General features: G+C 37.5%; 1 protein-coding gene across 4 annotated transcripts in view; it reads left to right on the top strand.

Moving 5' to 3' along the window:
• MYO1B (myosin IB) overlaps window positions 1–25,453 on the top strand; it is a 95,784-nt gene that overhangs the window by 66,760 nt on the left and 3,571 nt on the right. The window contains exons 13-28 of one of the 4 annotated variants that reach the window (XM_086466137.1): window positions 1,075–1,179; window positions 2,664–2,726; window positions 3,468–3,668; window positions 5,745–5,971; window positions 6,140–6,340; window positions 7,582–7,675; window positions 8,106–8,255; window positions 10,334–10,402; window positions 12,050–12,136; window positions 12,428–12,514; window positions 15,184–15,270; window positions 18,364–18,438; window positions 18,847–18,981; window positions 19,924–20,030; window positions 23,545–23,677; window positions 25,173–25,325. In XM_086466137.1, the coding sequence (XP_086322263.1) occupies window positions 1,075–1,179; window positions 2,664–2,726; window positions 3,468–3,668; window positions 5,745–5,971; window positions 6,140–6,340; window positions 7,582–7,675; window positions 8,106–8,255; window positions 10,334–10,402; window positions 12,050–12,136; window positions 12,428–12,514; window positions 15,184–15,270; window positions 18,364–18,438; window positions 18,847–18,981; window positions 19,924–20,030; window positions 23,545–23,677; window positions 25,173–25,325 (1,974 nt within the window). The remainder of the gene's footprint in view (window positions 1–1,074; window positions 1,180–2,663; window positions 2,727–3,467; window positions 3,669–5,744; window positions 5,972–6,139; window positions 6,341–7,581; window positions 7,676–8,105; window positions 8,256–10,333; window positions 10,403–12,049; window positions 12,137–12,427; window positions 12,515–15,183; window positions 15,271–18,363; window positions 18,439–18,846; window positions 18,982–19,923; window positions 20,031–23,544; window positions 23,678–25,172; window positions 25,326–25,453) is intronic. The other 3 variants (XM_086466138.1, XM_086466139.1, XM_086466140.1) reach the window with 3 other exon arrangements.

Here is a 25,453-nt window from a genome sequence, read left to right as displayed (position 1 = left end):
ATTTTCAAGCTTCCTAAATAACAAAAGTGTTCTTGATGACTAGTAATTAAGAAAGGAAACCCCACAATGCTAAAGCTGAGAAGGCCAGCATCAGATATCCAAAATTACTTCTTGATTGCAGTTATTTCTACAGGTACATGTATGGAATTCTTACAATATTAATGACTTTTTCAAGCACTGGAAAAAAACAATGAAGCATTTGTTCCCTTTTTCTTAGAAAGGGGCATTTTAAACTGGTCCTCAAAATGAGCACCTGGCCTCCAAACTGCACTCATTTAAGATAACAGAGATGAAGTGGTGAACCACAGTGTGCTGCTGTAATGTCATAGCCCTGCTCCTGCAGCAATCCTGCCGTGCAGCTGGGGTGGAGTAGGCCGCTGTGGCTGCAGACACCGAGCAGCCTGCTCGCTGCCCAGCCCTCCTTCTGGGTCTGCTCCGTTCCCTGGTCCCTTCTGCTCCCTAACCCTGTTTTATATGAATTTGCCTTTTAGAGGATTTTTGGTTCGTAAAGTTCTTTTTATTCCCATCATTTCAGGGGGCAATTACATGAGCGGTTTGTTGGCAGGGAGGGGGTGGGTTGACCTCTGGAGCAAATAATCTCTTAATCCAGGCTCAGTTCCTACCAGAACAGCAGCTTGGGCCTAGATCTATAGTGAAATAGAATGCTTTATTGGCTACCGAGTGGAAAAGAGGTAATGCTACTGTCATAATTTTATTTATCAGAACCTGCAGTAGACTACATTTTACATATGGAAACAGATCAGTGGTGGCAAAACTTCTGTTGTTTATTCCCTGGCACGACAGGGGCCCTTATGACTTGTCCCAAGGGATTGATACAGAGGCGTCATGAATATAACCTATAGTATTTTTGCCCCTCCCAATGGGGAAAGCCTCAAGGAAGGATTTGGCCTAAAATTTCCAAACTAATCTCAATAAAATATCACATCACATAAAAAACCTGGAAGGAGTAGTTAATAAAAAGGCTTGTTGACTTGCAGTTGCTGCAGTAACTTACTCCAGCTGAGTTCCAGGGTGTTTACACAACAGCTGTCACAAACATGTTTTATCTGACAGGACAACAGCTTTGAGCAATTCATTATCAACTACTGTAACGAGAAGCTGCAGCAGATCTTCATTGAACTTACCCTCAAAGAAGAGCAGGAGGAATACATCCGTGAGGTAATATTTGAATGGATCTTTCCTTATCCTCTCACCTTCCCACTGTCCTTGTAAAGATACACAGGCATGCATGCTGGAACCTCTTTTAGGGAACAGAGTCACTTTCTGACCACAAACCTGGCATGAAGCATGTTTGTGTAGGACTATGTGGTAGTTACATTAAGCAAAAAAGTTGGGTTTGTTTTTTTTTCATATTACTGAGTTCTCCAGGTAAAAACCAGACCCAACTGTCTTTCATTGGTGACAATGACTGGCAGTTCTGAGCAAGGGCTAATTAATTTATTGGAAGACTAGTATTACTGTCTGGTATTAGCGCCATTACCCTACAGTCTGTGTTTTGGATTATGCAGCAGTATCTGGGATACACCCCAACAGCGGCCACAGCTAATCCTGTTTCAAAAGGGAATTGGGTGGGTAAAACAATAGCATGCAAAATAAAAGAAACTATGAACAGAATTTTGGTTCTAGTTTTCTTTCAGTTAAGTATTGAAGGGAACTGCGCTGGCTTTATGGGTAAATTTAAGCTCTGCTTTGGAGCCCAGGCTCTGGTATTTGACGTTATTCTGTGAGTGAACATCAGGTTAAAGTTTTAATAGGTTTTAGCAGTACTCTCCATGACATACAGAACTTGGACAAAATACCAACTCACAGCTGAACAAACTGGCATACACTGTATGTACTCAAATTGGATGATACCATTTTGCTGGATAAACATTTTTAAAAATTAAATAAAGTTCCTTCCTTATAATTCTGAGGATAATATGATATTTGGGCATGTCTCTGCATTCGGTGGTGAAACTCTTGAAACATTATTACTGCAATTTGGTTCTTGAATGATGTTTCAAATGCTGTGAAAAAACTAAACTATATTAAGTACTGCAGAATGCAAATTAAGAATGAAATTAATATTTTCTTTTTCCAGTCTTTTGCCCTACCAGTGTTGCCTGCTGATGCATTGGCATCTCATCCTGGAAATTTTATCTCTTATATTTGAAAAAAATAGAATATTAGGAGTATCTTGAACAACAGCCAGACTCTGGATTTTTCAGATGGTCTTATCTAAATTTAGTGCTCTTCTTCCTCCCATTAAAAAAATCCCAACAACTAACAGCTTAGAAATTTTGGTCTCAGATGCTTGCAGTGAAACGGGCTTATTTCCTTGTACCCAGTGGGAGGGCAAGCAGAGCGGTGCTGGGGAGGGGGCTGGCAGAGTGCCAGGGGAGTGCATGGGAAGCTGACATGGGTGGGGGAAAGGAATGGAGAGCGGGTTTGGCAGCCGCTCAAGGACAGTCATTTTGCGTAGATAATGTTAGTAGTAGATGATCGCATTTCTTTCTTAATAAATAAAATGTTGTAAGCATATAGAATTAAATTTGAGAGTAGTACCTTAGTTAACTGGAATATACTTCAAATTGCCTAAAAGAAAAGCTCCCTTGATTGTTTTGTGTTCATAAGTTTGGTTTGGTTTTTTTTTTTTCTTACAGGGGATTGAATGGACTCATATTGAGTACTTCAATAATGCTATAATTTGTGACCTAATAGAAAATGTAAGTTACATTCAAGAATCTCTCATTAAATTTAGCTGTAAAGTCTGTACGTGTTCTCACGCACTACGATTTTATAAAACAAGCCACTCGTTGTATTAGTCATCTTATTTTGTATGGTAAAAGTTTATTTTACTAAAAATTATTTTTTTTATAAGGCTGTAAGTTACTTTGTTAGAGTCGTTCAGCAGCACCTATGCAAGAAAACCTAACCCCAAACAACTCTTAAATGTTTACATTTGGTGTGGTTTTCAACAGCAGATATCGCATGCTGCATTCTTTCTATATGGAAACTAGAAAACTCAGTGACTTGTTACTAAGTGTTTTAGGTACAGAAAGTACTTGTAGCTAATAAGGGGGCTTCCTATGGACTTAGCACGGCAAGAAAGATAAAATTCCTTAACAATCGGGGAAAGAACTGTTTTTAACCATTAACATAAAATTGATGCTGGTTTTACCCATAAACTGGCTACTTCCAGTTAAGTTGGAGTTTCTACAGTCTGAGTAAATGGCACGAAATTCCAACATGAATTTCAAGATTCAGATCTCGGAAGCAGTGTTTCAAAAATGCAGATAGTAAAAATCTGTTGGAAATAGGGATAAGGAAAAGAGCCAAACTTTGAGATGGCTTGAAGAACATTTTTCTGGGTAGCAGAAGTCAAACAGGAAAGAACAGTCTCCTTTTTATGCCTTGATGGAAATGTGGTGGAAACGAGCACTAAACCTCTTGTCTTGAAACTTCAGAACCAAACTGGAATCCTGGCCATGCTAGATGAAGAATGCCTGAGACCAGGAACTGTTACTGATGACACCTTTTTAGAAAAACTGAACCAAGTCTGTGCCACTCACCAGCATTTTGAAAGCAGGATGAGCAAGTGCTCCCGGTTCCTCAATGACACCACCTTGCCTCACAGCTGCTTCAGGATTCAACATTATGCTGGCAAGGTACCTGGTGAAGCAGGGAATACATGGTGTGTGGAGGGTGTTGTACCTGTTTGAAGCCTAGGCTTGATACAATGAGGAGGCTCTTCGTCCATTAAATGATGTTACAGTAGTGGAGGAGAATTGCTTGAGTCAATAGTTGATCAAAAAAATCCAGATTTGTCTTAATCTTTTACATCTTAAGCCTAAAATCCATGATCTGGGCTGGAAAGTTTTCAGAGATCATGCTGCTCTAGCCGAAATCAAGGGCAGTTCTCCTTTCATCAAAGGAGAAAGATGTCCCACATGCTTCAGTGGTGACCTGGATGTGCTGCTATGTCTGTGGAAATAAAAGATTGTTTAGAATGACAAAAATTCACCCATGTTTGAAGGTAAGATATTTTGGAAAACGTGTTCTTTGCCACTGAACTAGCTTAAGTCCTTAGTCACATTGATGAGAAAGTGGAGTTTTTGTACATTTGAAGGAACCAAGTTTATTTTGACAGTCTGTGTGTTTAAACAGATGGAAGAGAAAGCTATACAGAAGGCTTGCAAGTGTGTTTGCTTTTTACAACATAAGCAGTGTGAATAAATACAAGTCTCTTAGTTTTTGTTGTGTAATTCAGTATGACTTTTTGTTAATGGAAATAAAAATAATTAAATTTGTAAAAAGAATATTTAAAAAAATAAAAGTAAATGTAGGGGTTGAAACTATACTTCTTGTTTGAATCTGCTGAACTGTTAATTTCACAGAGTAAAGAATATTTGGAAATATTTTGTTTTCCTAGGACTGTTGACTGCTTCCCTAGTTTTTAACATTTTCTCAATCTTACAGTTTTGAATAGCATTCAAAGTAGTTCTGGAAATATCATACTCTCAGCCTTTGAGGCAGCCATTCATTAACTTTACATTATGTATTTGCCAAGAAGATTTTGTAATTGCATATAATCTATTGGGGATTAATACTTAGATATTTGATTGTGAAAATTCAAAGCAAATTGAAAATACCCCAGTACTTTGAGAAGGACTGCAAACAGATTGTGTCTTAGCAGGCAGTGGGGGTCTTCAGTTGTCATTGGCATTCACTTACCCAGCAGAGCAGTCAGTGAATTCTGCCTGTTTTGGGAGGAATGTTGTTTTTCCATCCTCAGCTGAGAACATTTTGATCTAGTCACTGGACAACATAAGTTTGACACTCTTTTTATGAAATATATACAAGTTTATATGAACAGTTTTTTCAATAGTGGCATTTACCACACCTGTCAGGAACAGAAATGTGTACTCCAAAGAAAAATGCTGCCTGAGTTCCCAGTCACTTGCTGTTGTAATACTGGCTACGTCACTATTAGTTGTATTCAATATTCTGTATACATAGTACATATCTACACAGAACTGACAAATCATGAAGCTGAAGGATCTGTATTACCAGCCAGATGACTTGTCACAATTAAGTTTGTCACAATTACCCTCAAAAATTAAAAAAGCCAGTAGTAATCTGAGATCTACATGAGGTTGCCCTGAATGCCTCCTGAGTTTCCAGCTGCAGGTCAGAGCTTTGCATTCATACTTGTGGTGTTGGACTGTTTTCCTGGTAAAAGTCCATTAAAATAACAGTCTCCTGAGGACTGTACAGATAGCTGCTTGCTGCTGTGATATCAAGAGGTGATATTTCATATCTTGTTTTAGTTAGACAAATAATGTAAGCATTAGTACTTTGAAGGGAAAGGGTATTTTTCCTGTTGTGATTCAAAAGAGAGGGAGAAAACCTTTTGTCAGCTAAAAAAAGGTTGTTTTGGAATATTAACAAGTAGTGGTTTATAAGAGTTATCATGGAAGAAGGGTTTTTTCCATTTCAGAAACCAGAATTGATCAGCACAAAGAACCATTAGCAGTGTGAGAAAATGCATCTTTCTCAGGTAGTATGCTCACAGAAATTTTATCCAACAAAGTCTTCTAAATGTCAAATTTTAAAAGCTGAAATGTCTTTTGTTTGTTTTGGATAGTGAGAAAGAAGCAGAAATCCATTTCTTGGATCAATTTTGAACTGGCCTATGTTATAGTTCAAAACATGCTCTGATGAGACTCTTCTTTATTGTTCAGGTTATGTACCAGGTGGAAGGATTTGTTGACAAAAATAATGATCTTCTGTACCGTGACCTCTCTCAGGCCATGTGGAAGGCCAGTCACTCTCTTATCAAAGCGTTGTTCCCAGAAGGTAACCCTGCTAAGATCAATCTAAAGAGACCACCAACAGCAGGTTCACAGTTCAAGGCTTCGGTTGCTACCCTGATGAAAAATCTTCAGACAAAAAATCCAAACTATATCAGGTAAATTACCCTGTGGCAAAGCTTTGGTGAATTTGTTTGGTGAAGTTAAAAAAAAAAAATCTTGATAGCCAAGGATAAACTATTGACATCTGTGATTTAAACTCACAGTAATGGTAGTTGACATGTACAGGACTGCAAACAAGTGTCCCTCTTCATTTCCCTTTCCAGATGCATCAAACCCAATGACAAAAAGGCTGCACACATTTTCAATGATGCCCTGGTGTGCCACCAGATCCGCTACCTTGGTCTTCTGGAGAACGTCCGGGTCAGAAGGGCAGGTTATGCATTCAGGCAGGCATACGAGCCTTGCCTGGAAAGGTACAAAATGCTGTGTAAGCAGACGTGGCCTCACTGGAGAGGGCCAGCCAGGTAGGAAAACATCAGTATTCTTACCTGTCCTGTTCCAATGATTGAAATTACTGTCTTCCACATGTTCTGATTTATTTTTTTTTTAATTAATGAACTTTCAAGTGTTTTAAAAAATAAAGTAAAAAGTAGGCCAACGTGCTCAAGTGTTTTACCTGTATGTTTTTGCTTAGCATCTTGTTCCAGATTTTGGATGAGTTCATTCACTGGGAAACCTATAATTTTTAGTAGGCTAAAAATTACAGTTCCTTGGCAAAGGAGATGATTTTAGTGATGAACTGATCTACTAATGGAGAAGATTTTACATGTGAGCAAGGGAAGCACATTGGATTTAAAATGTATTGCAGCCTTTACTGGTTTGGGCCTGAAAGAAAGGGTGAGAGAGATACTGGAATGAAATCAAAATGACTGGGAGGTCTGGAATGATTGAAAGGACACTTTTCTTTAATAACCAACTTCCAAAGTGTGGGAACGCCCATTTCTTTGACAGTCACACAATCTTCCTCTGCTTTCAAGAATAATTTTACATAAAGATTAGTGAACAACTATGAGATAATACCTCTTGCAAATAAATTGTATTTTATATATAATTTTAAATTGCATAGTATTCACGTGTATTTTTACAGATAGTGTCTTGGGTAGGCAAATGAGCGTCTCTTAATTCTTGGCCACCGATAACATGATTTAAATTTTGTTCATAATAGATTAATATCTTTAGCTACAATTTAAATCTTTAGGTTGTGAAGATAATGGTGGAAATGCAGTATTGATAACAATAGCATTGTTACAATCATCACAAAGATCTGTGCAATTTCCCCTCTTCTTTGTTGACATTTCTGAAATGCAGTTGGTAGTGTGTGGAACATTAGCATTTGTCAAACTCATCAGTCTTTGTTTCATATTCTGACATTAGTGTGAAAGCCCTTCATTTTCCTTTTTTTTTTTTTTTAAAGTAAAATCATTATAGATGTAAGAGGAAAAAAATAGGCCATTGCTGATGCTATTATATTAAAAATTGCTCTTTTTTCATCAGATTATTCTGAATCTTTACAGTGATTATTCTTGCCTTTAGCTGAATAACCAGTGAGTAAATGACTTAGGTTTTCAATCTTCTTATGTCAAGCACTATTTAAGAATTTAAAATATGCTTTCATATACCTTCCAGAAATTGATCTGTGAATACGTAAACTAAGAAGTTTTAGAGCTGGGAGTCATGTTTGTTAAGCTCATTTACTTCTTATTAGGGCTGGAGTAGAGGTACTGTTTAATGAGTTGGAAATCCCTGAAGAAGAATTTTCATTTGGTAGATCAAAGATATTCATCCGCAACCCAAGAACCGTAAGTGAAAAATGTCCTCTGCAAAATCGGGCCATCTTTCATGACTATAGTCTGTTACGAATGGCATAATTCACTAGCTGGTTACTACAGATTTGTCTAGATACAGCACTTTGATGTATTCCATGGAATATAGCATTAAAAAAGGCACTTTTTAATGTTAGACCCATTAAAATTGGTGTGACTCTCAAAATAGTTGTCAGCCTGAATGTAGTGTAACTTTCATGCGCTGACTTGTGACAGGGTATCTGCCACAAACCTTGTTCATGTATCTACCTATAGCTCTGGAGATGAATAAACCAAAAGGTGTCTGAAGGGGGACTTGAATAAATGAGAGATTTCTCTTACAATAGCTGTGCTTATGGGTTTTTTCTGGTCTCTTCTCCCCTGCTGTTTTTCTTCCAATGTCAAAAAATACCAAACCCACACCCAGCTCTTCAAACTAGAAGATCTGAGAAAGCAGCGGTTGGAGGACTTGGCTACTCTAATTGAGAAGATTTATAGAGGTTGGAAGTGCCGCACACGCTTCTTGTTAATGAAAAAAAGCCAGATTGTGGTTGCTTCCTGGTACAGGAGATATGCAGTAAGATACTATCCTTACTAAATGGGGGTTCTTTTCATTGTTTAATACATTTTTTCATGTACCCATGATATGATATTTCATATAACCTTGATATATATGGAGAAGTGTTGAAAGAATTCCATTTTATGTCAGTATTTTAAGTACCGATAATGTGAATAAAGAAAATTTGCTTTCTATAGACCGCTATTAAGTGTTTGCATTGTGCTTGTGCTTAAATAATTAAAAAGCTCACCAAGAGTCTTTTAGCTCTGGGAGAGGAGGATTTCGTGGCCCAGCTGGGAAGGGTGTTTTTCATTCAGCTAACATGCTGTGCTGCCTGGCACTTATAGTGCTTTCAAAACATATGGTTAATGTGTAAAAAATGTTTAGCAATATACATGTGCAATTCTGTGGAATTCGTCATTCCTAGGGCTTTTTGTATTTTTGCCTTATTTGGAACCTTTGCATTTGAGGCTCAAGAATGCCGCTTGGGAGGGTCCCAGGGATCTATTTTAATTATAGCTCATAAGACTTGTAGTTGAGTATTGTTATTGATACAGTTCTAGAACAGTTTCAAATCTGTTTGTAGACTGGATGTTCTGTGTCATGAACTAAACAGTTCTGTTAAATGACTCTTTCACGTCCTTTCCTCAGTTAGTAAACAACATTGACTTATGATAAAAGAAGATTTATTGGTTTTAAAACTTAAGTTGCAGAATTGACAATCACTGTTTTTCGTTGATGAACACTTCTGTTTATCATCTTGAAAGTTGCTAGTGTTTGGCTCCGTTATCTTGGATAATTAGAGAGAAGTATAGATCATTTGGAAAAAGTATGAATAAATGCTTTGTTACTGTAAAGACTCTTCTCTTTGAATTTCTGTGATTGAATGCACTGTTTCTACAAACAGCATTACCAAATTGTATTGTGCCCATATGGCTTCATTATAATCTCATACTATCTTAATGAATTAAAGTTGCAGTTACAAGAGCTAGATTGGCACAACTGTTAATATAAAGAAATGAAAACAAATAAATGACCAAGTTCACATCATTGTTGATTCCTTAACTGTAGACCTTGATTGGTTCACTGGTGAAACATGGCAGCAGTTGTCTTTGAATGTAGAATTTCAGTCATAGCAAGACCCTCAGAATTACTTACGGGTGGCAATAGAGATATTTCCTCAGCCTCTCTATGTAGATGGAGGGCACCATTGTCTAACCCAACGTGACTGTTAGGCACTGTGATTTGGAAGGTTTCATAAGGTATCTCTTGCATGAACAAAGGTTTTTGACAACTCCTTGTGCTGGAGGCTTGGCTAAAGGGTCTGTAGGCGCTTGCCTGTCTGTTCTCTTGCAAGGCATGATGGATGTCAGTCCTGGCATGAATGTGGCCTAGAGGGGATTCTCTCTAGCTCTCTTACAGAGATGTTCTTCACTGTAATTGAGTGGGCTGAGCGTGAAGTCTAAAAGCCTTATTGCAAAGTCTGTCAACTCTTGTTCCCTTAGTATTATGCTAACTACTAGTCTACTGGACAACTGAGCTTTTTAGAAGGAAAATGCTCGGCTGTCCAGGAAATTTATTGTTCAAACTGGAATACTTGGATAATATTCCAGCAAGTCATTCAGGAATCCATGGGTTTTCTTTTTTCCTGTCCCGAAGTTATCATCAGCATTTGGTATTATAACGGGACTGTGGTCCCATAAGAACAAGTCTTATGAAAAGATGGTAAAAAGCTTAGCCAACAAACCTGGGCATTTGTGACGGTTTGTATGCTACTCTGTTGGTGGGAAAGACAAATAAAGCTGTTACTGTTAGTATTTAATCCATGTCACTTCTGTGCTGCTGACCATGAACTTGGTGTTTCTGTAAACAGAGTGTGACATTGTCCATGCAGCATTGTTGATGTGCTTTGTTTCCCCTCGAGTTGAACACAGAATCGACGCTCTGATCTGCTTGTTCAAAAGTTGTTCACTTTTTACATTTACTGCTTGTATCCTTAACCATATTTTCAAATGTTAGTAATGAAAGTTTTATTATACAGTATTTTAGAGTTGCAATATTCTGTTCTAAGCATCACATATTTATTTCCAATACAGCAACAAAAAAAGTATCAGAAGATAAAAAGTTCGGCTATTGTAGTACAGTCTTACATCAGAGGATGGAAGGTGAGTTTCCTGTTACTGCGGCTATGTCTGCATGGTGAGGTAAGGAGCAGGTCAGAAAACACATTCCAAGTGCACTAAGCCTGCTGGCTTTCATGCCTCCTGTCCACTGAGCTGTGGCTGTGCCGTAGCCGTTGTTAAACACTCGGGTTTGCCATAAAAGAGGTGAGGCATGCAGCCTCGACTATAAATCCCTGGAAATGGTGCAAGTGGAAGGCTGGGACCACACTATGCTACTGGGTTATCCTTGGGGCATCTGCTGCCAGAGAATTTGGAGAGAGGCGCCCTCTTTACGTGGGCTGGAGTGTGAATGAGGGAGTCTGGTGTTCAGAGCAGACCTAGGTATGCACTAACCATGCAGCTGGGCATCTCCAGAGTGGGATGGTCCAGGACTCTGCCACGGGGCTTATGAAAACGGTACCATTTGACTGGTTTTGAAGAAATAAGTTGTGGTTGGTGGTGGTTATGTTACGGTTAACAGGATTCTCAAAGAATGAACAAAATTGAAAGCAGGCTTTAAATAAAGAGTTTGGGTCACCTGAGCAGTATGTTTCTTGGGTTAAATCTTCAATTCTCCTCTGTGCGCTAAGCAGAGGGATGAAAGCGAACTGTACTCAGCTTGTGTTGAGCAAGTACTTTATTGCCGTTTGCTTGCCTCAATGTGCTACAACTTTGCTTCCTCTCTGAGAGGTTTGTACTTTGTGAAGGGATAATCCTGCAGCCGTAGTAGGGATTTAAGGAGTGATGCTTTAATAAGAGGTAAAAATGAGGTTAACTGCTCTCATGAAAGCAGCCACAGTGCTTAAAGCAACTACTGCTGTCCAGCTTCAGAAAAAATGTCCCTGGGCTCCTCTGTTTTCTTATTAAATTTCTCCACCCCACTAAATGTGGCTTTCTCCTCTATTTAGGGGAGAACTACCTTTAATTCTGGAGTCAGTTCCCTTCCTGTCAAACAGGGAAGGAAGGGGCTGCAGTTACTGGCTATAGGTGTAAACAGCCCTCTTGTGCTCGGAAGGTTTTCAAATTTGCCAGCGTAATTTGCTAGTGTAATTTGATTTCACTATTTTTCTTGTTTTTTACTTTGTCTTTATTTCAAATGAGTTAAAAATATCCTTTCAGTTTAACTATTGATGTGCTGTCCTTTCGCATGAGTGTTATTTCAAGAAAACTGGATAAAAGCATCATCTCATCTTGAGTTACGTTTTTCTGTTTGTCATTGGAGAACATGCTTTTTTGTGGTAGCACTGCCATGGATAAAAACCTGGTGTGACAGCAGCCTTTAGTGTGACCTAGAGCCAGACAATTTACTTGTGATTTATAGACATATACTGAGTGGAGGAAAAGTATTGTTGCCATTGTGCAGACAGACATACAGTGCACAATGTATCTCAGGTGGTGCAGCAAATCTGGGAGAAAACTAAACATTGAACTGAGACCTCCTGAACTGCCAGTCCCAAGCTGTCATTTGTGCACAGAATCCTCCCTGGAACAGTGAATATTAGGCTGCGTAGCATTGCTGAATTTGTTTGCTTGGGGATTTGGAGGCTTTTTTTCATTTTCCCTAGATTTGTAGCTTGCAGAACCCTAGTTTAAAATCATTTAAAAATATAGGACTTTTTTGAATAAAATAGTGTTTTCAATTGTTTACAGGCTCGTAAACTTCTTCGGGAACTTAAGCATCAGAAGCGTTGTAATGAGGCTGCCACAATAATTGCCGCTTATTGGCATGGTACCCAGGTAAGAAAATGGCAACAAATTGTGCACTTAGTTGTCTCTACACAGAATGAAGGAGGCCTTTCAGGATAAAGATATCTGGGAATGTTTTCAGTGGCTTAAACTGCTGATTTTTTTTGTTTCTCTTTTGCTGCTAACATGTTTTAGCTGGTGCAATCTGGGAAGCTGGGACATACTTTAATATTTGTTGTTAGTAGTGACTGGTTTCTTTCTTTCTTTCTTGCACAATTGGGAACTTGCAATAACCTTTTCCTTCCTAAGCTTTTCTATATCCCATTTTCAAATGCATCACAGGCGCGAAGGGAACTGAGACGACTGAAGGAGGAGGCTAGAAATAAACATGCTATTGCTGTTATTTGGGCTTACTGGCTTGGATATAAGGTACTTCATGCACACATCACATGCCCCCCTTCATTACCCAAAAATATCAACGTTTAATCAGTAGTAAATAGTGAGAATTAATGACTAATACAATTGACTTTAAAATAATAGAGCATGATCATTGATTCCTTCCATTTCCATTCATGGCGCACTTAATAAATCTGACAACATTCTGTATGTCAGTTTTTAATAGAGTAGGAAATTCTTTGCATGGCAACCAAGTAGTGATTTGCACTAACAAGCCATTTGACTAGATTAAAAATGACTAGACTACAGTATTCTCAAATTAGGAAATGCATTTACTACATGCAAGTATGCAAAGCATGGTTTGCGAGGGGAGAGAAGGTTGGGGTTTTTGGTGTATTGTTCCTTCCCCACGCCCCCCCCCCCCGCCCCCCCAAGTGCTTTCAGTGACAGTGTGTTAGTGATCCAATTGAGACCTTCACCAGGCTGTGTATTCTGCACCCTGGACAGTCTTCATTTACAAGTTCAAACCAACGCTATTAAGTTTTACTAAATTTTAGTTTTAATTGGTTTAATTGATTCTTTGGCTGTGATTTGAGCTAGTAAGAAAATTTCAGTAAGTACAAATAAAGTGAAGTTTTATGAACTGATCTTTTAGCAGAAAATGATGTTAGTTTGCAATTCTAAACTTAAAGCCCTAGAAAAATCCCAGGAATTCCAGCATCAGCTGTTTGTTTTCAGAAGCAAAGTCCCACTGAAAGATTCTTGCTAATCCCCAGCTTGCAGTTGTGGGTTATGTGAACATTTGAAATGCTGTTCACTAGAGGTCAAAATTTTTTTAATTTCAATTAATAAATTTGTAATTGAGTTGAAAACCGTATTCAGTAAATACACCGAGTTTAAAATATTTTCCAGTTATTATTTAGGTTGTAGGGGTGGTGTTGTCAGAACACCTTGCCAACTATATGGAGAAATGTGCTCAGATTACATCTGGAACATAATGCTGAGCTTGACCTTCGCTATTTTGATACAATTCTATTAGATTTCTAATGAAATGGCAGCCCTGGGAATCCAAAAAACATGTACAGAATTTCTCTCATACTACAGAGACATTGGAACTTTTCAGTTCTAGCTTGATATTTACGTAGCTACGTTTGTTTAAATGCAATACATTGGTAATTTATTTTTAACTAGAGTTCCTTTCACCAAAAAATTGCTCACTACTGCAGAAGTGATATTTACTTTCCTAGGTTTAAGATGTTCATTAGAATTAAAAAGGACACATCCAGAAAGTGGATGCAATAGTGTTAATTGTGATAGAGCTTCTCATTTAAATATTTAGTAGATTTGGATAATTTTTAACATGTTTTAGTAGTTATTTTTATCAGTTGGCTCCCAGGAATTCAGTTTTAAAATGCCTCCTTATTCCTTAAAGAATCTGAATATAATAATATCTCTATCTAAATATTATAATCTAAATTGAATTAAGATTAGAAAAATAATTACAGTATCTGATAAGAGATAATACTTGTTATTGGTGTGATGTTTTATCTTTTTCCAGGGGATTATTTAAAACAAAAGTTTCTGAAAGTTATTGCTTTACCCAAAAAAAGAGCAATAGACTTCAAGTACTCAGTTTCCTTCTTTTTCACAAGACAGACAAATACTTAGCTTTGCAGAGTCCTTGTTCTTACGGTGCTGTATAGTAGGAGTTTTTTGTTCCAAGCAGATGAGTGAAAACATATTCTTTGAGAGCCTACATCTAATGCAAATTAACCTTTCTAGCTGCATCCAAAAAATGTTAACTGTCACAGGTGGGAACTGCTGTTGCACAAGTCTGTTTGACGACATATAACTTGACAAGTGCATATATGGCTAGAGCTGCTGTGACTGATCCTGTAATAATGGAACTCTTCCATTTTCCTTGACTTTTATCATCAGATAACTGAATAACAAATGTACTTATGTCTTCTAAAATGTGAGATTCTGTTAAGTTGCCCACACATGCCTTTGTGTTTAGAATACTTTGTAAATTGCTTTCCTAAAAAGGGAACGATTAATGAAATGTAAATTGGTGCTTATCTCTTTGTACATGAGGAAGGCACTAGGTTGGGGGTTTACCCCTTCGTTCCCTAAAGACAGACATAATTTACCAGGCTGGAGATTTTTTTTAAAGTACATGAAGATCAAAATAAAAAATAACCTCCAGAATAACAGCCTTCAATACAGTGCCAGTAATTCATCATTACATACATAGTTTCAGAGTTATTTCTATTCTGCCCAGGCACTTTCCAGTGGAAGAAGTGACTAGATAGTGAGATTTTAGTAAGTCTTGATTTTCATACACATCATTTTGATCATGCAACCACAGGCAAAGTCCTCCATTAGGATCAAGTGATGAGATACTTACCACAGATTGCAAGGTGTGCACGGAAAAGAAGATGGAAACACTGATAGCAAATAACGAGACTGACAAAATTCTTATCTGTATGTGCCACTTAGGCAGCAGTGGAGGCTTTTTTGACCTCCTATGTGGCTTCACACCAATTCACACTGACATGTTGGGTTTGAAAAGTTAAACGCTGTTCTTCTGTCTTTCTATATCTTGATTGTAAGTTGGCTGTTCTATTTGGGAGAAGCCTTTTCCTGGTCGTTGTGCTATCTGCATCGCGCTGTCTCTTTTTTTCACTATCCAAACCTTTTAGGCTCGAAGGGAATTGAAACACTTGAAGGAGGAGGCTAGGCGTAAGCATGCTGTTGCAGTCATTTGGGCTTACTGGCTTGGACTGAAGGTACTTTCTCAAACACTCCCATCTGTCAACATGAACTCAATAAAGCGTGGCATCTTACTAACACTTAATAAACAAGCATTTATGTGGGCTTGCTAGTAGGGATGACTTTTACAGAGAATTACATTGCTAAATTTTGTCATGGATTTTACTCAAAAATTCATAAGCTGAAAATGCCTCATTTACAGTAATATTTAGGCATCAGGTGTTTTTTGTCATATTAGGAATTTCAGTTTTCAAGTAAAAGGCAAATGTCAGATTAAAGGGACTCTATTGTGGTGGTTGACGTAAAAACCTGACCTACGTTGGCAAAGATGCTATCTGGAAAGATTACAAGGATGTATTTTTGTATTGTGACCTCTGCTTGTTTAAATGGGAAGTAGAGTGGAGCTGTTTGACTCTCGCTGCTGCTCACATTAGACCCCTGACCCCAGTGTCAAGGGCGTGGTGTAAAGCTAATGATAATGTCCTGTTGCTTCCATCAAGCCTTTTTAGGGCACGGCATTGCATGGTGGCAGCCATGAATTCCCAGAAAAATTGAGATGTACAAGAGTCTTTTCTTTTCTGCCCCTTGCTTTCAAGGACTGGTTGGCAAAAGAAAACACATTTGTAATCTGGAAAAATGTAGTTCTACTCCGTAAATAGACTATGAAAATGGCATCTTGAGATGTTTCAGGTCTGTGCCCAAACGATTTACATAACACAGTTTTCAAATGTAGTTTTACAGATGCAGTCCTGAAGAACTACGGAAATCTGAATCAGTTTTGTTTGGCTGGGTGTCACTTTTGCTAATAGAGATATTGTAGACTGCAGAAGTATAAAAGGGAACAATTTGCTTGATAATGCAGAGTAAAGCCCAGCTCTCATGTTCTCATACTTATTCTAACAATGATGAAATGGGAAAAATCATTACAAAACATATAATTATATATAATCTATGTATATTATGTATATTAAAAATCCATTACAATACATACATGGAAACCAGAGCTGGAAATAAAAAGGAGCCATTTTAAGAAGTCATTCTGCAGATCGGAATCATACTTTAGGTACTACTGCCAAAGTGGGTCTGTTTTTTTGATTTTAAAACAGTATGTGCCTCTTGAGAACTCAGAGGCTGTTTTATGTCAAACAGCATTTAAAGGAAAACTGATGAATCCAAAACCTTTAAGGCACATTATAGCAGGAATACGTTTCTGCCTGTCTGTGGTGTGGTTTTTCAATGTATTTTTTAAATAGTGTAAGCGGCACTTCTGTCTCACCCGAAACAGGTGGATTTTTCTGAATAAGAACATAGTCTGTGATTCCAATAGATCACTGTTCTACAGGCAATTTCTGTTTGTCTGATGGCAAAGCATTTTGACCCATGACATATGGAGTTGAAGATTTAAAGTTGATACAAGTGATCAAGATTATTAATTCTTCAGTCTTTTTTTTTTTTTTTGAATTGTATGATAAGTAGATTTTAATAGCATTTGCGGTACTTGCCAGATTTAGGCTTTTCTGGAACGGCTTGCATTTCTCAGTGCTTGCTTTGCAGCTTCCCTGCAGCGCCAATAGGATGTGTGGGTGTATATTAGTCCCTTTGTTCCAAATTAATTTGCACACCATGCAGCTCACGAAGAATAATATAAAGCACCATCATTAAAGACAGTCTATGAGAACACGGTGAGATTTGGGATGATTGTGGTTGGAGTGGCTTTGAGTGTGTTAATTTCCATCCCTGAATGATAAATAAAGGATGTACACATACAGAAAATCAGTGAACAAGAACTCTAATAATTTTTCTTATAAGGTGAGGAGGAAAAAATTATGTGCTGTATTTGCATAGAGTGATGACAGCTGTCAGTTTTGTTGATGCATCTTAATGTGTAATTAAGCAAAACCCATTTATCTGTGGAGTTGTTTTAACCTCTGAATGGTGACAGATTCTTGTTTTCAAAATGCTGGCTTATCTTAAAATGCATGACACAGTATGGGGCCGAAGATGTGCCAGGGTAAGCCAAACAAGTTTTTTCTTAGAAGTTGATGTGGGTTTTTCCTCTATGGGTTTCCCTTTATTTTCTGGTTACAGTGAACTCAGCAACACAAAGCGAGTTAGCTAAAACCACTAAATTTTCTCTGGGGTAAATTATGCAAAGCCACGATGTTTTCCCTGTTTTTTGCTCAAAACTTGTAACAGGTGTGTTGCAGGCTGTGCCAAAGTTTGAAAAAGTTGGGGGATGTTTCAGCTAACTTGACGTGAGCCTGGCCTTCACAGAAAACTGCAAACCAGTTGTGTGCTCTCTCAGATTGCATTTTCTGAAAGGAGGAATTTAGATACTATGCTAATTAGCACTGACAGAAATACAAAGGGCAGAACAAGTACTCTGAAACTTACATTTAAAAAAGCATGTTTTAAAAATGAGTATCACCTGCAAAAATGATTCTCAGTGATCACTTCTTTTATTTTTTTTAATGTATTTTAGGAACAAATATCAAGCTTGCTGACATTAAGCAAACTTTGTGTTGATTCTCTTATCAAGCACCAAAACCTTATTTTCCTTTTGGAATGAAGACTGCTTATGTGAAAAGAGGGTTTTTTTCATATATAAGTCTGCTCTGGAAAAAAAAATACAGGGTTTTTTTATTATAGAAAAATCTATGTATTAAGAATCTTGAGAAAAATCAGAAGTGGTTCATCAGTTAACTATGTAATTAACATCAGTTCAGCATCACTTCAGGCACAATAAAATATGTATCACTGATACCTCACTTTTTCCAGTCTAACTTTATGCGAAAGCCTATCAAAATAGATTCGTACTGTGAATTCAACAATATTTGAATAGCTTGCCTTTTCAGAGGAGAGTATTTCAAATTCTCTGTTAAATTTGCAAATGACTGTACTCAGGTCAGCCAAGGTAACATTCTGACCTCTTGGTCCACAGTCTGGTTCATGTATTTTAAGTGTAGCCAGTTAGTATTCGTATTTCAGGGAACACTTTGCATGTTTATATGTTTTTTTTAGTATTTTCTGCCATAAAGCTTTATAAAAGAATACCTGTGCAAACAAATTCATTCTTTGTATTCACTTTGAGGGTTTGTTTAACTTTTCAGGTCCGTAGAGAGTACAGGAAATTCTTCAGAGCCAATGCTGGAAGAAAAATTTATGAATTTACCCTTCAGAGACTTGTATGTATATATCCATACAAAGCACATGTACATTTTCTGTGTTTTAAACTTTTGTTTTCTAGCAAAAGTAACAGCTGTGTTATGGCCTTAATAGTCCTTTTAAGGAAATGTCCAAGCTAAGCATATGGAAAATTGCCAACTTAAATTTTCTGATGTTGTAAAGAAAGGATAATGATAGTGTTTCAGAGGTGTGGGAATGGTACCAACCAATCATTTGCCACACTTCTATGATATCTGGATCTGCATTTCTTAATATACCTGGCTTTTTAAATCCATATTCAGATTGAAAGCTGGGAGTTACAGTTTGGTAACTGTGCTTTTAATCACAGAGCATCTGCTTTTCCTTGCTTATTTCAATAACTCTGGTATTTGAACATTAATAAACATCTTGCTTCAAATTTATCACAGATGCAAAAATACTTCCTGGAAATGAAGAATAAGATGCCTTCTTTATCACCAATAGATAAAAACTGGCCAGCGAGACCTTACCTTTTCTTGGATTCAACTCACAAGGAACTAAAGAGGATTTTCCATTTGTGGAGGGTAGGACACATTCTGGTCCAGTCTGTATAGAACTTCATCACATGATTTTCAGTAGTTTTGTTCATGAAGGGCCTGGTTTTTAGGATGTGTTTCTTCCCGTTCCAGCCAGGATGATTTTATTTCTTTAGAAGAAGTATGGGTTTCGATCGTATTGTCTTTGGCCTGCAAAGGGTTATAACTATCCTGCCTACTCCTTTCTGGGGCAAGGGAGAGAGGATTGCTTCCTGCCATCAGCTTTTTGACTTAACAGTAAAGCAGTATGCCTGTTGCCTGTTAATTGGTAGCATATAATACTTATGTCCATGGCCAGGACGGGGACTCTTAGACCAACATTGGAAGTGCTGGGTGGAATTTTTTACTGATGAGTTGTGGTTAGCTGAGATTTGGTTTGGATCTTCGGATGAAGAGAACGGCGAGAATCTGTTTAAGTGCTGATGAGACATTTTGCTGATCTTGTTGGCTATGGTTTCTGTGAATTGTCAAGGAACAGTTTTTCTTTCTGTGCCTGCAAAATTCATCCTCCCAGCTGTTTTATTCTTTCCTTTGTTTACACAAACTTCCACAATTGTGGAACTATATGTATGTTTCTGTGAACCTTTTTAGCACAGTGTTCCAGTGACTGGTATCTGATAGATTAAGCTTATGTTTAAATGCAACATGCAGATTAAGCTCATGTTCAAATGCGACATGCTTAAACAAGATGGTTTAGATATTGGTTTTGTTGTAATTCAGAAGTATCTAGAATGGGTGAGAAGAAAAACACCTCTGCTGTTTTTTACTGGGCTACAGTGGCATGTAGGATGGAGCTGAGTCACTTCAGAAGTATACAAAGAATGTGCATCTTGAGCAATAAGCAAACATTAGTCTGTGGTGGTGCTGCTGCTTCAGATCAGATTTGGAAGGATAATTTTTTTAGTATGTTTAATATATCATGTTTTTTAGTGTAAAAAGTACAGAGACCAGTTCACAGATCAGCAGAAGCTTATATATGAAGAAAAACTGGAAGCAAGCGAACTTTTCAAGGACAAGAAGGCTTTATATCCAGCCAGGTAATGACTTATTCTGCTGCTTATAGTGTACGATAAATGCAGTACCCTTACATAGCTTTAGGAGACTAAGCAAGATTTTGCATATTCCTTGTTTGACAATGTCCCTCCATAATTTTATTTTACAATCCTGGAGATTGACCTGTTTGCTTCTAATTTAGATGTTGTTGCAGGCCACTAAATCCTGCAATACTGTGCACTTCTGTCCAGAAACCATGATTTTTTTGTTGTTTTAACCTCCTGTGACCTGTTCACAGCATAAAAGTTTGGAGAACTTGTAGAAGGGAATGACTCTCATCCTTTCCCCTAGTTTCCATCACGCTGGTTCCTGCAACTAATAAATGTAGAGTGAACTGAAAGGCTGTGACAATGTCACTTCCAGATGAGGCATGCCAGTGAAATCTCCTATGTTCAAACTTAGTACATTCAGCATAATGCTCTAATGGGAAGGCTAGATACTTTAAGAGTTAGGTACGTTGGTATATAGCTTTTTGAAAGCATGCTTCAAAATGGGCTTAGAAGTTAATTTCTGGTTTAGAATTTTATTTTTTTTTTAGTTGGAGACTTTTTAAAAATGTGAAATCTCTGCAAATAAGTTTTTTGGTTTCTCAGATTACTGAGTTTTTAAAAACCGATAAATTCTTGTCATTACTATCTGTAGAGCTAGCATTAAGAAAGTACATCAGTATCTGATTTTACTTAAGGAATGCACTTTTTTTTTATATGCAATAAAACTGACAAAATAGAGATCTGACATCCTTGAAAGAAGTTGAATTGAATTTTTTAAGTGAATATGAGCTTAGAAATTGTGTTTTTTCTTGTAAACAAGGTCTTGTCCATCTCAGGAGAGTTTTCTTTTATAGTTTGAGCTGAGCAGGAACAACACGCTGTAAAGCGAGAAGCAAGGGTTGGTAGAGGGAGGAACAGGAATCTGCAAGAGTTGATGAGAGCAGTTCCATGCATGGACAAGCTCTGCTTGGTTGGTTGTGCATTTTATGGGTTTTGTTTCTTTTTTTGTTTAGACATTTCCTTTTTCCTGTAATGGGCTCAGTATATGTTTCTCTTTCTTCCCTTCAGTAGATCACTTATTTAATGGCTGTATATGTTAGCTTGTGGTTTGTTCCTCATTTGCTTTGGGGTTTCTTTTCATGCGGCTGGGAAAAGAGAAAGATGCTGCCCTTGGACTTTCTAGGAGCAAGCAGGTTTTTTTGCTTTGAGTCAGTATGTATCCAATCAGCATAGAGCTCCTTGGGAAGGAAGAAATTTTATTTATACCCTTGGTTTGGTACTTTTTACACTAAGATTGAACAATGAAATGTTATACAGCAAATACATATCTGAGTTACTTTTATCCAAGACATTCTTAAGTGGTATATGTGATAGAAAGTAACTGTTGATTCATTTCAGTTTTAGCTTGTAAGTCGTCATCATTTGATTAGGGACAAAGTCCACAGGGAGTCTACTGGTTTGGTGACTATGGTTTCATAATGGTAATTAATAAAAACAAAAAACCCCAAAGCTCCAACATGGTAGAAAGTTAGAATGCTTTCTCCACCCTGCACTCACTTAGAAACATTTCCATCTCTTTTTGTCTTGTATTCAGAGCTCCTGTTGCATTTTTTATTGGCCTAAGGGTGGAGGAAATTACTGTATAAAGTTTCTGATTAATTAGTATAGTAACAATTCATAGGATGTGGCTAATTTTCTGTGTATAATGTAATTAAAAAACAGAGAGGAATTTCTTGTGAGTACTAAAGTACCTGTACCCTTCCTTTTCTCTCCCATCTCCCTGTGTGCTAGAGATGCAATTACAAAGGTAGTGCTATTCCACACAGTATATCAGTTCCTCCTGGGCTCTAGTCTTGGTGAAGCTTTGCATTTAGTACTTTGACTGTAATTTAATCAAAATGATTAGTTAAAGTGACTTCCAGACAAAGCAATTCTTAACTGATAGCAAAGCTTTTACTGTGTAACCCCGAGGTGTGGGTAAAGACGGGGTGATTTGCAAGTGCAACAAGCCTTGGTGAAGAGCTGGTACACATTTAACAAACAACAGCAGATCTTGAAGGCAAGTTCTTGTCTGTCACTCTGAAATACTGTGAAAGAGCAGAGATTTCTGTCCTGATGAAGTTTTATTTCCTTTTTCACAGAGACCGTTACTTCCTTTTTCACAGAGACCGTTACTGGGTGATTTTTAAATCAAAACTGATTGCATATGCAAGGATGTACTTGTTTCCAATATCCATAGGAATTTGGCCCATTTAATTGGAAAATACTTCCAGAGCAAGGAAAAAAAAATAAATCCTGTTACTGTCTTTGGCAATAAATTTCTGTTTATTCACCATCGCTGTGCTGTTAATGTATACAAGATTCTGTGTCTAATGCACATACCGTTTCTTACCGCTCTTCCTCCCCCTTTTTCCTGGGAGAAGTGCTGAGATCTATCAGAGATACATCCTGGTATATCACAGATATATACTCTGTGGCAATTCCCAAGTTATTTTCAGCTGAGGTAGTATGCCTGCATGGCACAGATTAATGCCGACACCAACACACTGAGTGAATAGTGGTACTCACCTGAAGACTCTTGGGGCAGAGCACAGGGCGCTGCAGTTTTCAGCTTCTAACCAGGATCATAGAAGCATAGGATAGTTTGGGCAGGAAGGGACCTTTAAAGGCCATCTAGTCCCACCCCCTGCAGTGAGCAGGGACATCTTTAGTTGGATCAGGTTGCTCAGAGCCCTGTCCAACCTGACCTTCAATGTTTCCAGGGATGGGGCTTCTACCACCTCTCTGGGCAGCCCGTTCCGGTGATTCACCACCCTCATTGCAAAAAATTTTTTCCTTGTATCCAGTCTAAATCTACATTCTTTTAGTTTAAAACCATTATCCCTTGTCCTTTCTCGACAGGCCCTGCTAAAAAGATTACCCCCACCTTTCCCGCAGGCCCCCTTTAAGTACTGGAAGGCCGCTCTAAGGTCTCCCCTGAGCCTTGTCTTCTCCAGGCTGAACAACCCCAGCTCTCTCAGTCTGTCCTTATAGGAGAGGTGCCTCAGCCACGCTCAATCATCTTCGTGACCCTCCTCTGAATCTGCTCTAACAGGTCCATATATGTCTTTCTTGTGCTGAGGGCTCCAGAGATGGAGGACAATTACGCTGCATAAACGAACACCATGTTAAGAACCCTTTTTGCATTTAGTTTTGTATTCTAATTATTCTGTTAGACAATAGCAAATTATTTTGCATTGTTGTTGTTTAAAACAGGTAGAAACTGTGAGTAGAGGTATCTGGGTTGTTTAGAGTATTCTTTTGCTAAAAGTGAAGCAGCAAATGACTTTCCCTGGCAGAAGTCTCAAAGCTTAAGGAAGCTTCCGGCAGTATAGAGTCATTGAAAACAGTAGTTAGTGCATCTCCTGGCTTCAAGAAGCCTGAAGCAGAACATGATGGTTTCAGGAGGTTTGCCTGTTCCCTGAAATTCATGTTTAATTCTTGTTTCCCTTGTCTTTTTGTTGGGCAGTGTTGGGCAGCCGTTCCAAGGGGCTTACTTGGAAATCAGCAAGAACCCCAAGTACAAAAAACTTAAAGATGCTGTGGATGAAAAGATTATTATTGCAGAAGTCGTGAATAAGATCAATAGAGCTAATGGGAAGGTAATAAAATGGAATTGCTTTACCCAGAAGGGTAGATCATTTTTGTTATAAGTGAACTGAGAGGGAGACTTCATTCCTGTCATGTGATAGTCTGAGGATTTTTAAAAATGCCTTTTTTTAAGCACAAGACGGAAAAGTTGGCTTTATGTAAAATGGTAATTTTAAATACCTGGTTTAGATTTACATAAAGATTACTAAAATCTTGTTTGGGTTTGTAGTTTTCAGTGACTTTCCCAAACAAAAATGGCATCTCATCAACTGGTAACAGATTGTATTGATTCACAACTAAACATAGTCTCTGTACCAAACTTAGATCTTCTATTTGCCAACTGAAGAAAATAAGTTAGAAAACATTGTTCTTGTTCAAGTATTTAGAAAACTTAACCCTTTGAAGTTCATACTGTTGTTGAAGCTCCCGATTATCACATTTTATTATGTTTTAAAATAGTGAGTGGCATACTTGGCTAGCTTTGCCTGCCTTCTGATTCCAAAAAATGGAATGAAGAGGCAAGTTTCTTGTATCATTTGAATAAAGCCGTTAAATATGCTGAGTACTTTTTTACTCTGACAACACAGAACTTGGTTTGCATTTAAATTATACTTATTAAAACAGGAAGTATTATCCTCCCTTAGTAAATGTAATTGTTTTCACCATATCTATCTAAATATTAGAAGTAGGAGATCTCATTTATGCATTTGTAGGAGTGAAATTAGGTTGCTTGTTGTTGATGCCAAGTTAATTTTCCGGTTTAGAAGAAACTAATTAAATGAAGACAATATCTTTCCTGTACTTGCATAGGCTACAACTCTCAAGATTTAAAAAAAAAAAAAAAAAAGAGCTGTGGTTCTCTGTGCTTAAGACAGCTACTTCTTAATTATAATAGTTAAGATTTTATTATTTAAAATTTTAGAGGAAAAAAAACTATATGTAGATTAAGTTCTTATTTATCTTATTTTTGTGCTTTAAAAATATTTGTTGTTTGAAAATATGAATGTTTATCCTCCTAAAGAATAATTCCAATAGATAAAAGGAGGACAACATTGAAAAAACCGATGTGATTTGTGTTGTTCTGCAACACAGTTTTAGTGAGTAACAGTAAATGGTGAGGCTTAGTCCTAAATCAGCTATCACTCAAAAGATAGATTGGTTTTCCTGGGGACTGGGGATTGACAGAGCATAAGAAATGAGGTTATCCTGATTTTCATAGTGTCTGAGTTTCAGTTTCTGAGTTTTATAACTGTGAGTTAGTAATTAAAGGAACTGTTTATACCTAAGCATATGTGCCAAAATGAGCTAAGCTTCTCAAACTATAATTAGACACATAAATAAATTTGACCTGATTTTAGTGCAGCTTTTACTGAACATCAAATGTTTATGTTTGCTAATGTGGGCCATGCTTATTAACTCTATGAACTGCTTGTAGTCTTAACAGGTGCTCAATAAAGACTAGTTCTCTCTTTGTAGATAGTGGTTTATGGTTTTGTATTTTCACAGGCTACCTCCAGGATTTTCTTACTAACCAAAAATAATGTTCTTCTTGCGGATCAAAAATCCGGCAATATCAAGTCAGAAGTTCCACTGGGAGATGTTACCAAAGTGTCCATGAGCTCCCAAAATGATGGCTTCTTTGCAGTACACCTCAAGGAGGTTGGTTATAACTTTGTAATACAATAATACAATGTTTTACATGCAGTGATATAAAATTGTTTATTATCTTGTAGCATTAAATTGTAGTGGTTAGCCCATAGGTTTAGAAGTTTATTGAACTTTGACAT

The sequence above is a fragment of the Leptosomus discolor genome, chromosome 5 (assembly GCF_034619465.1).
Source record: "Leptosomus discolor isolate bLepDis1 chromosome 5, bLepDis1.hap2, whole genome shotgun sequence".
Classification (NCBI taxonomy): Eukaryota; Metazoa; Chordata; class Aves; order Leptosomiformes; family Leptosomidae; genus Leptosomus; species Leptosomus discolor.
Note: the sequence above shows the minus strand (reverse complement) of the source record. Positions and strands in the feature narration are given on the sequence as shown.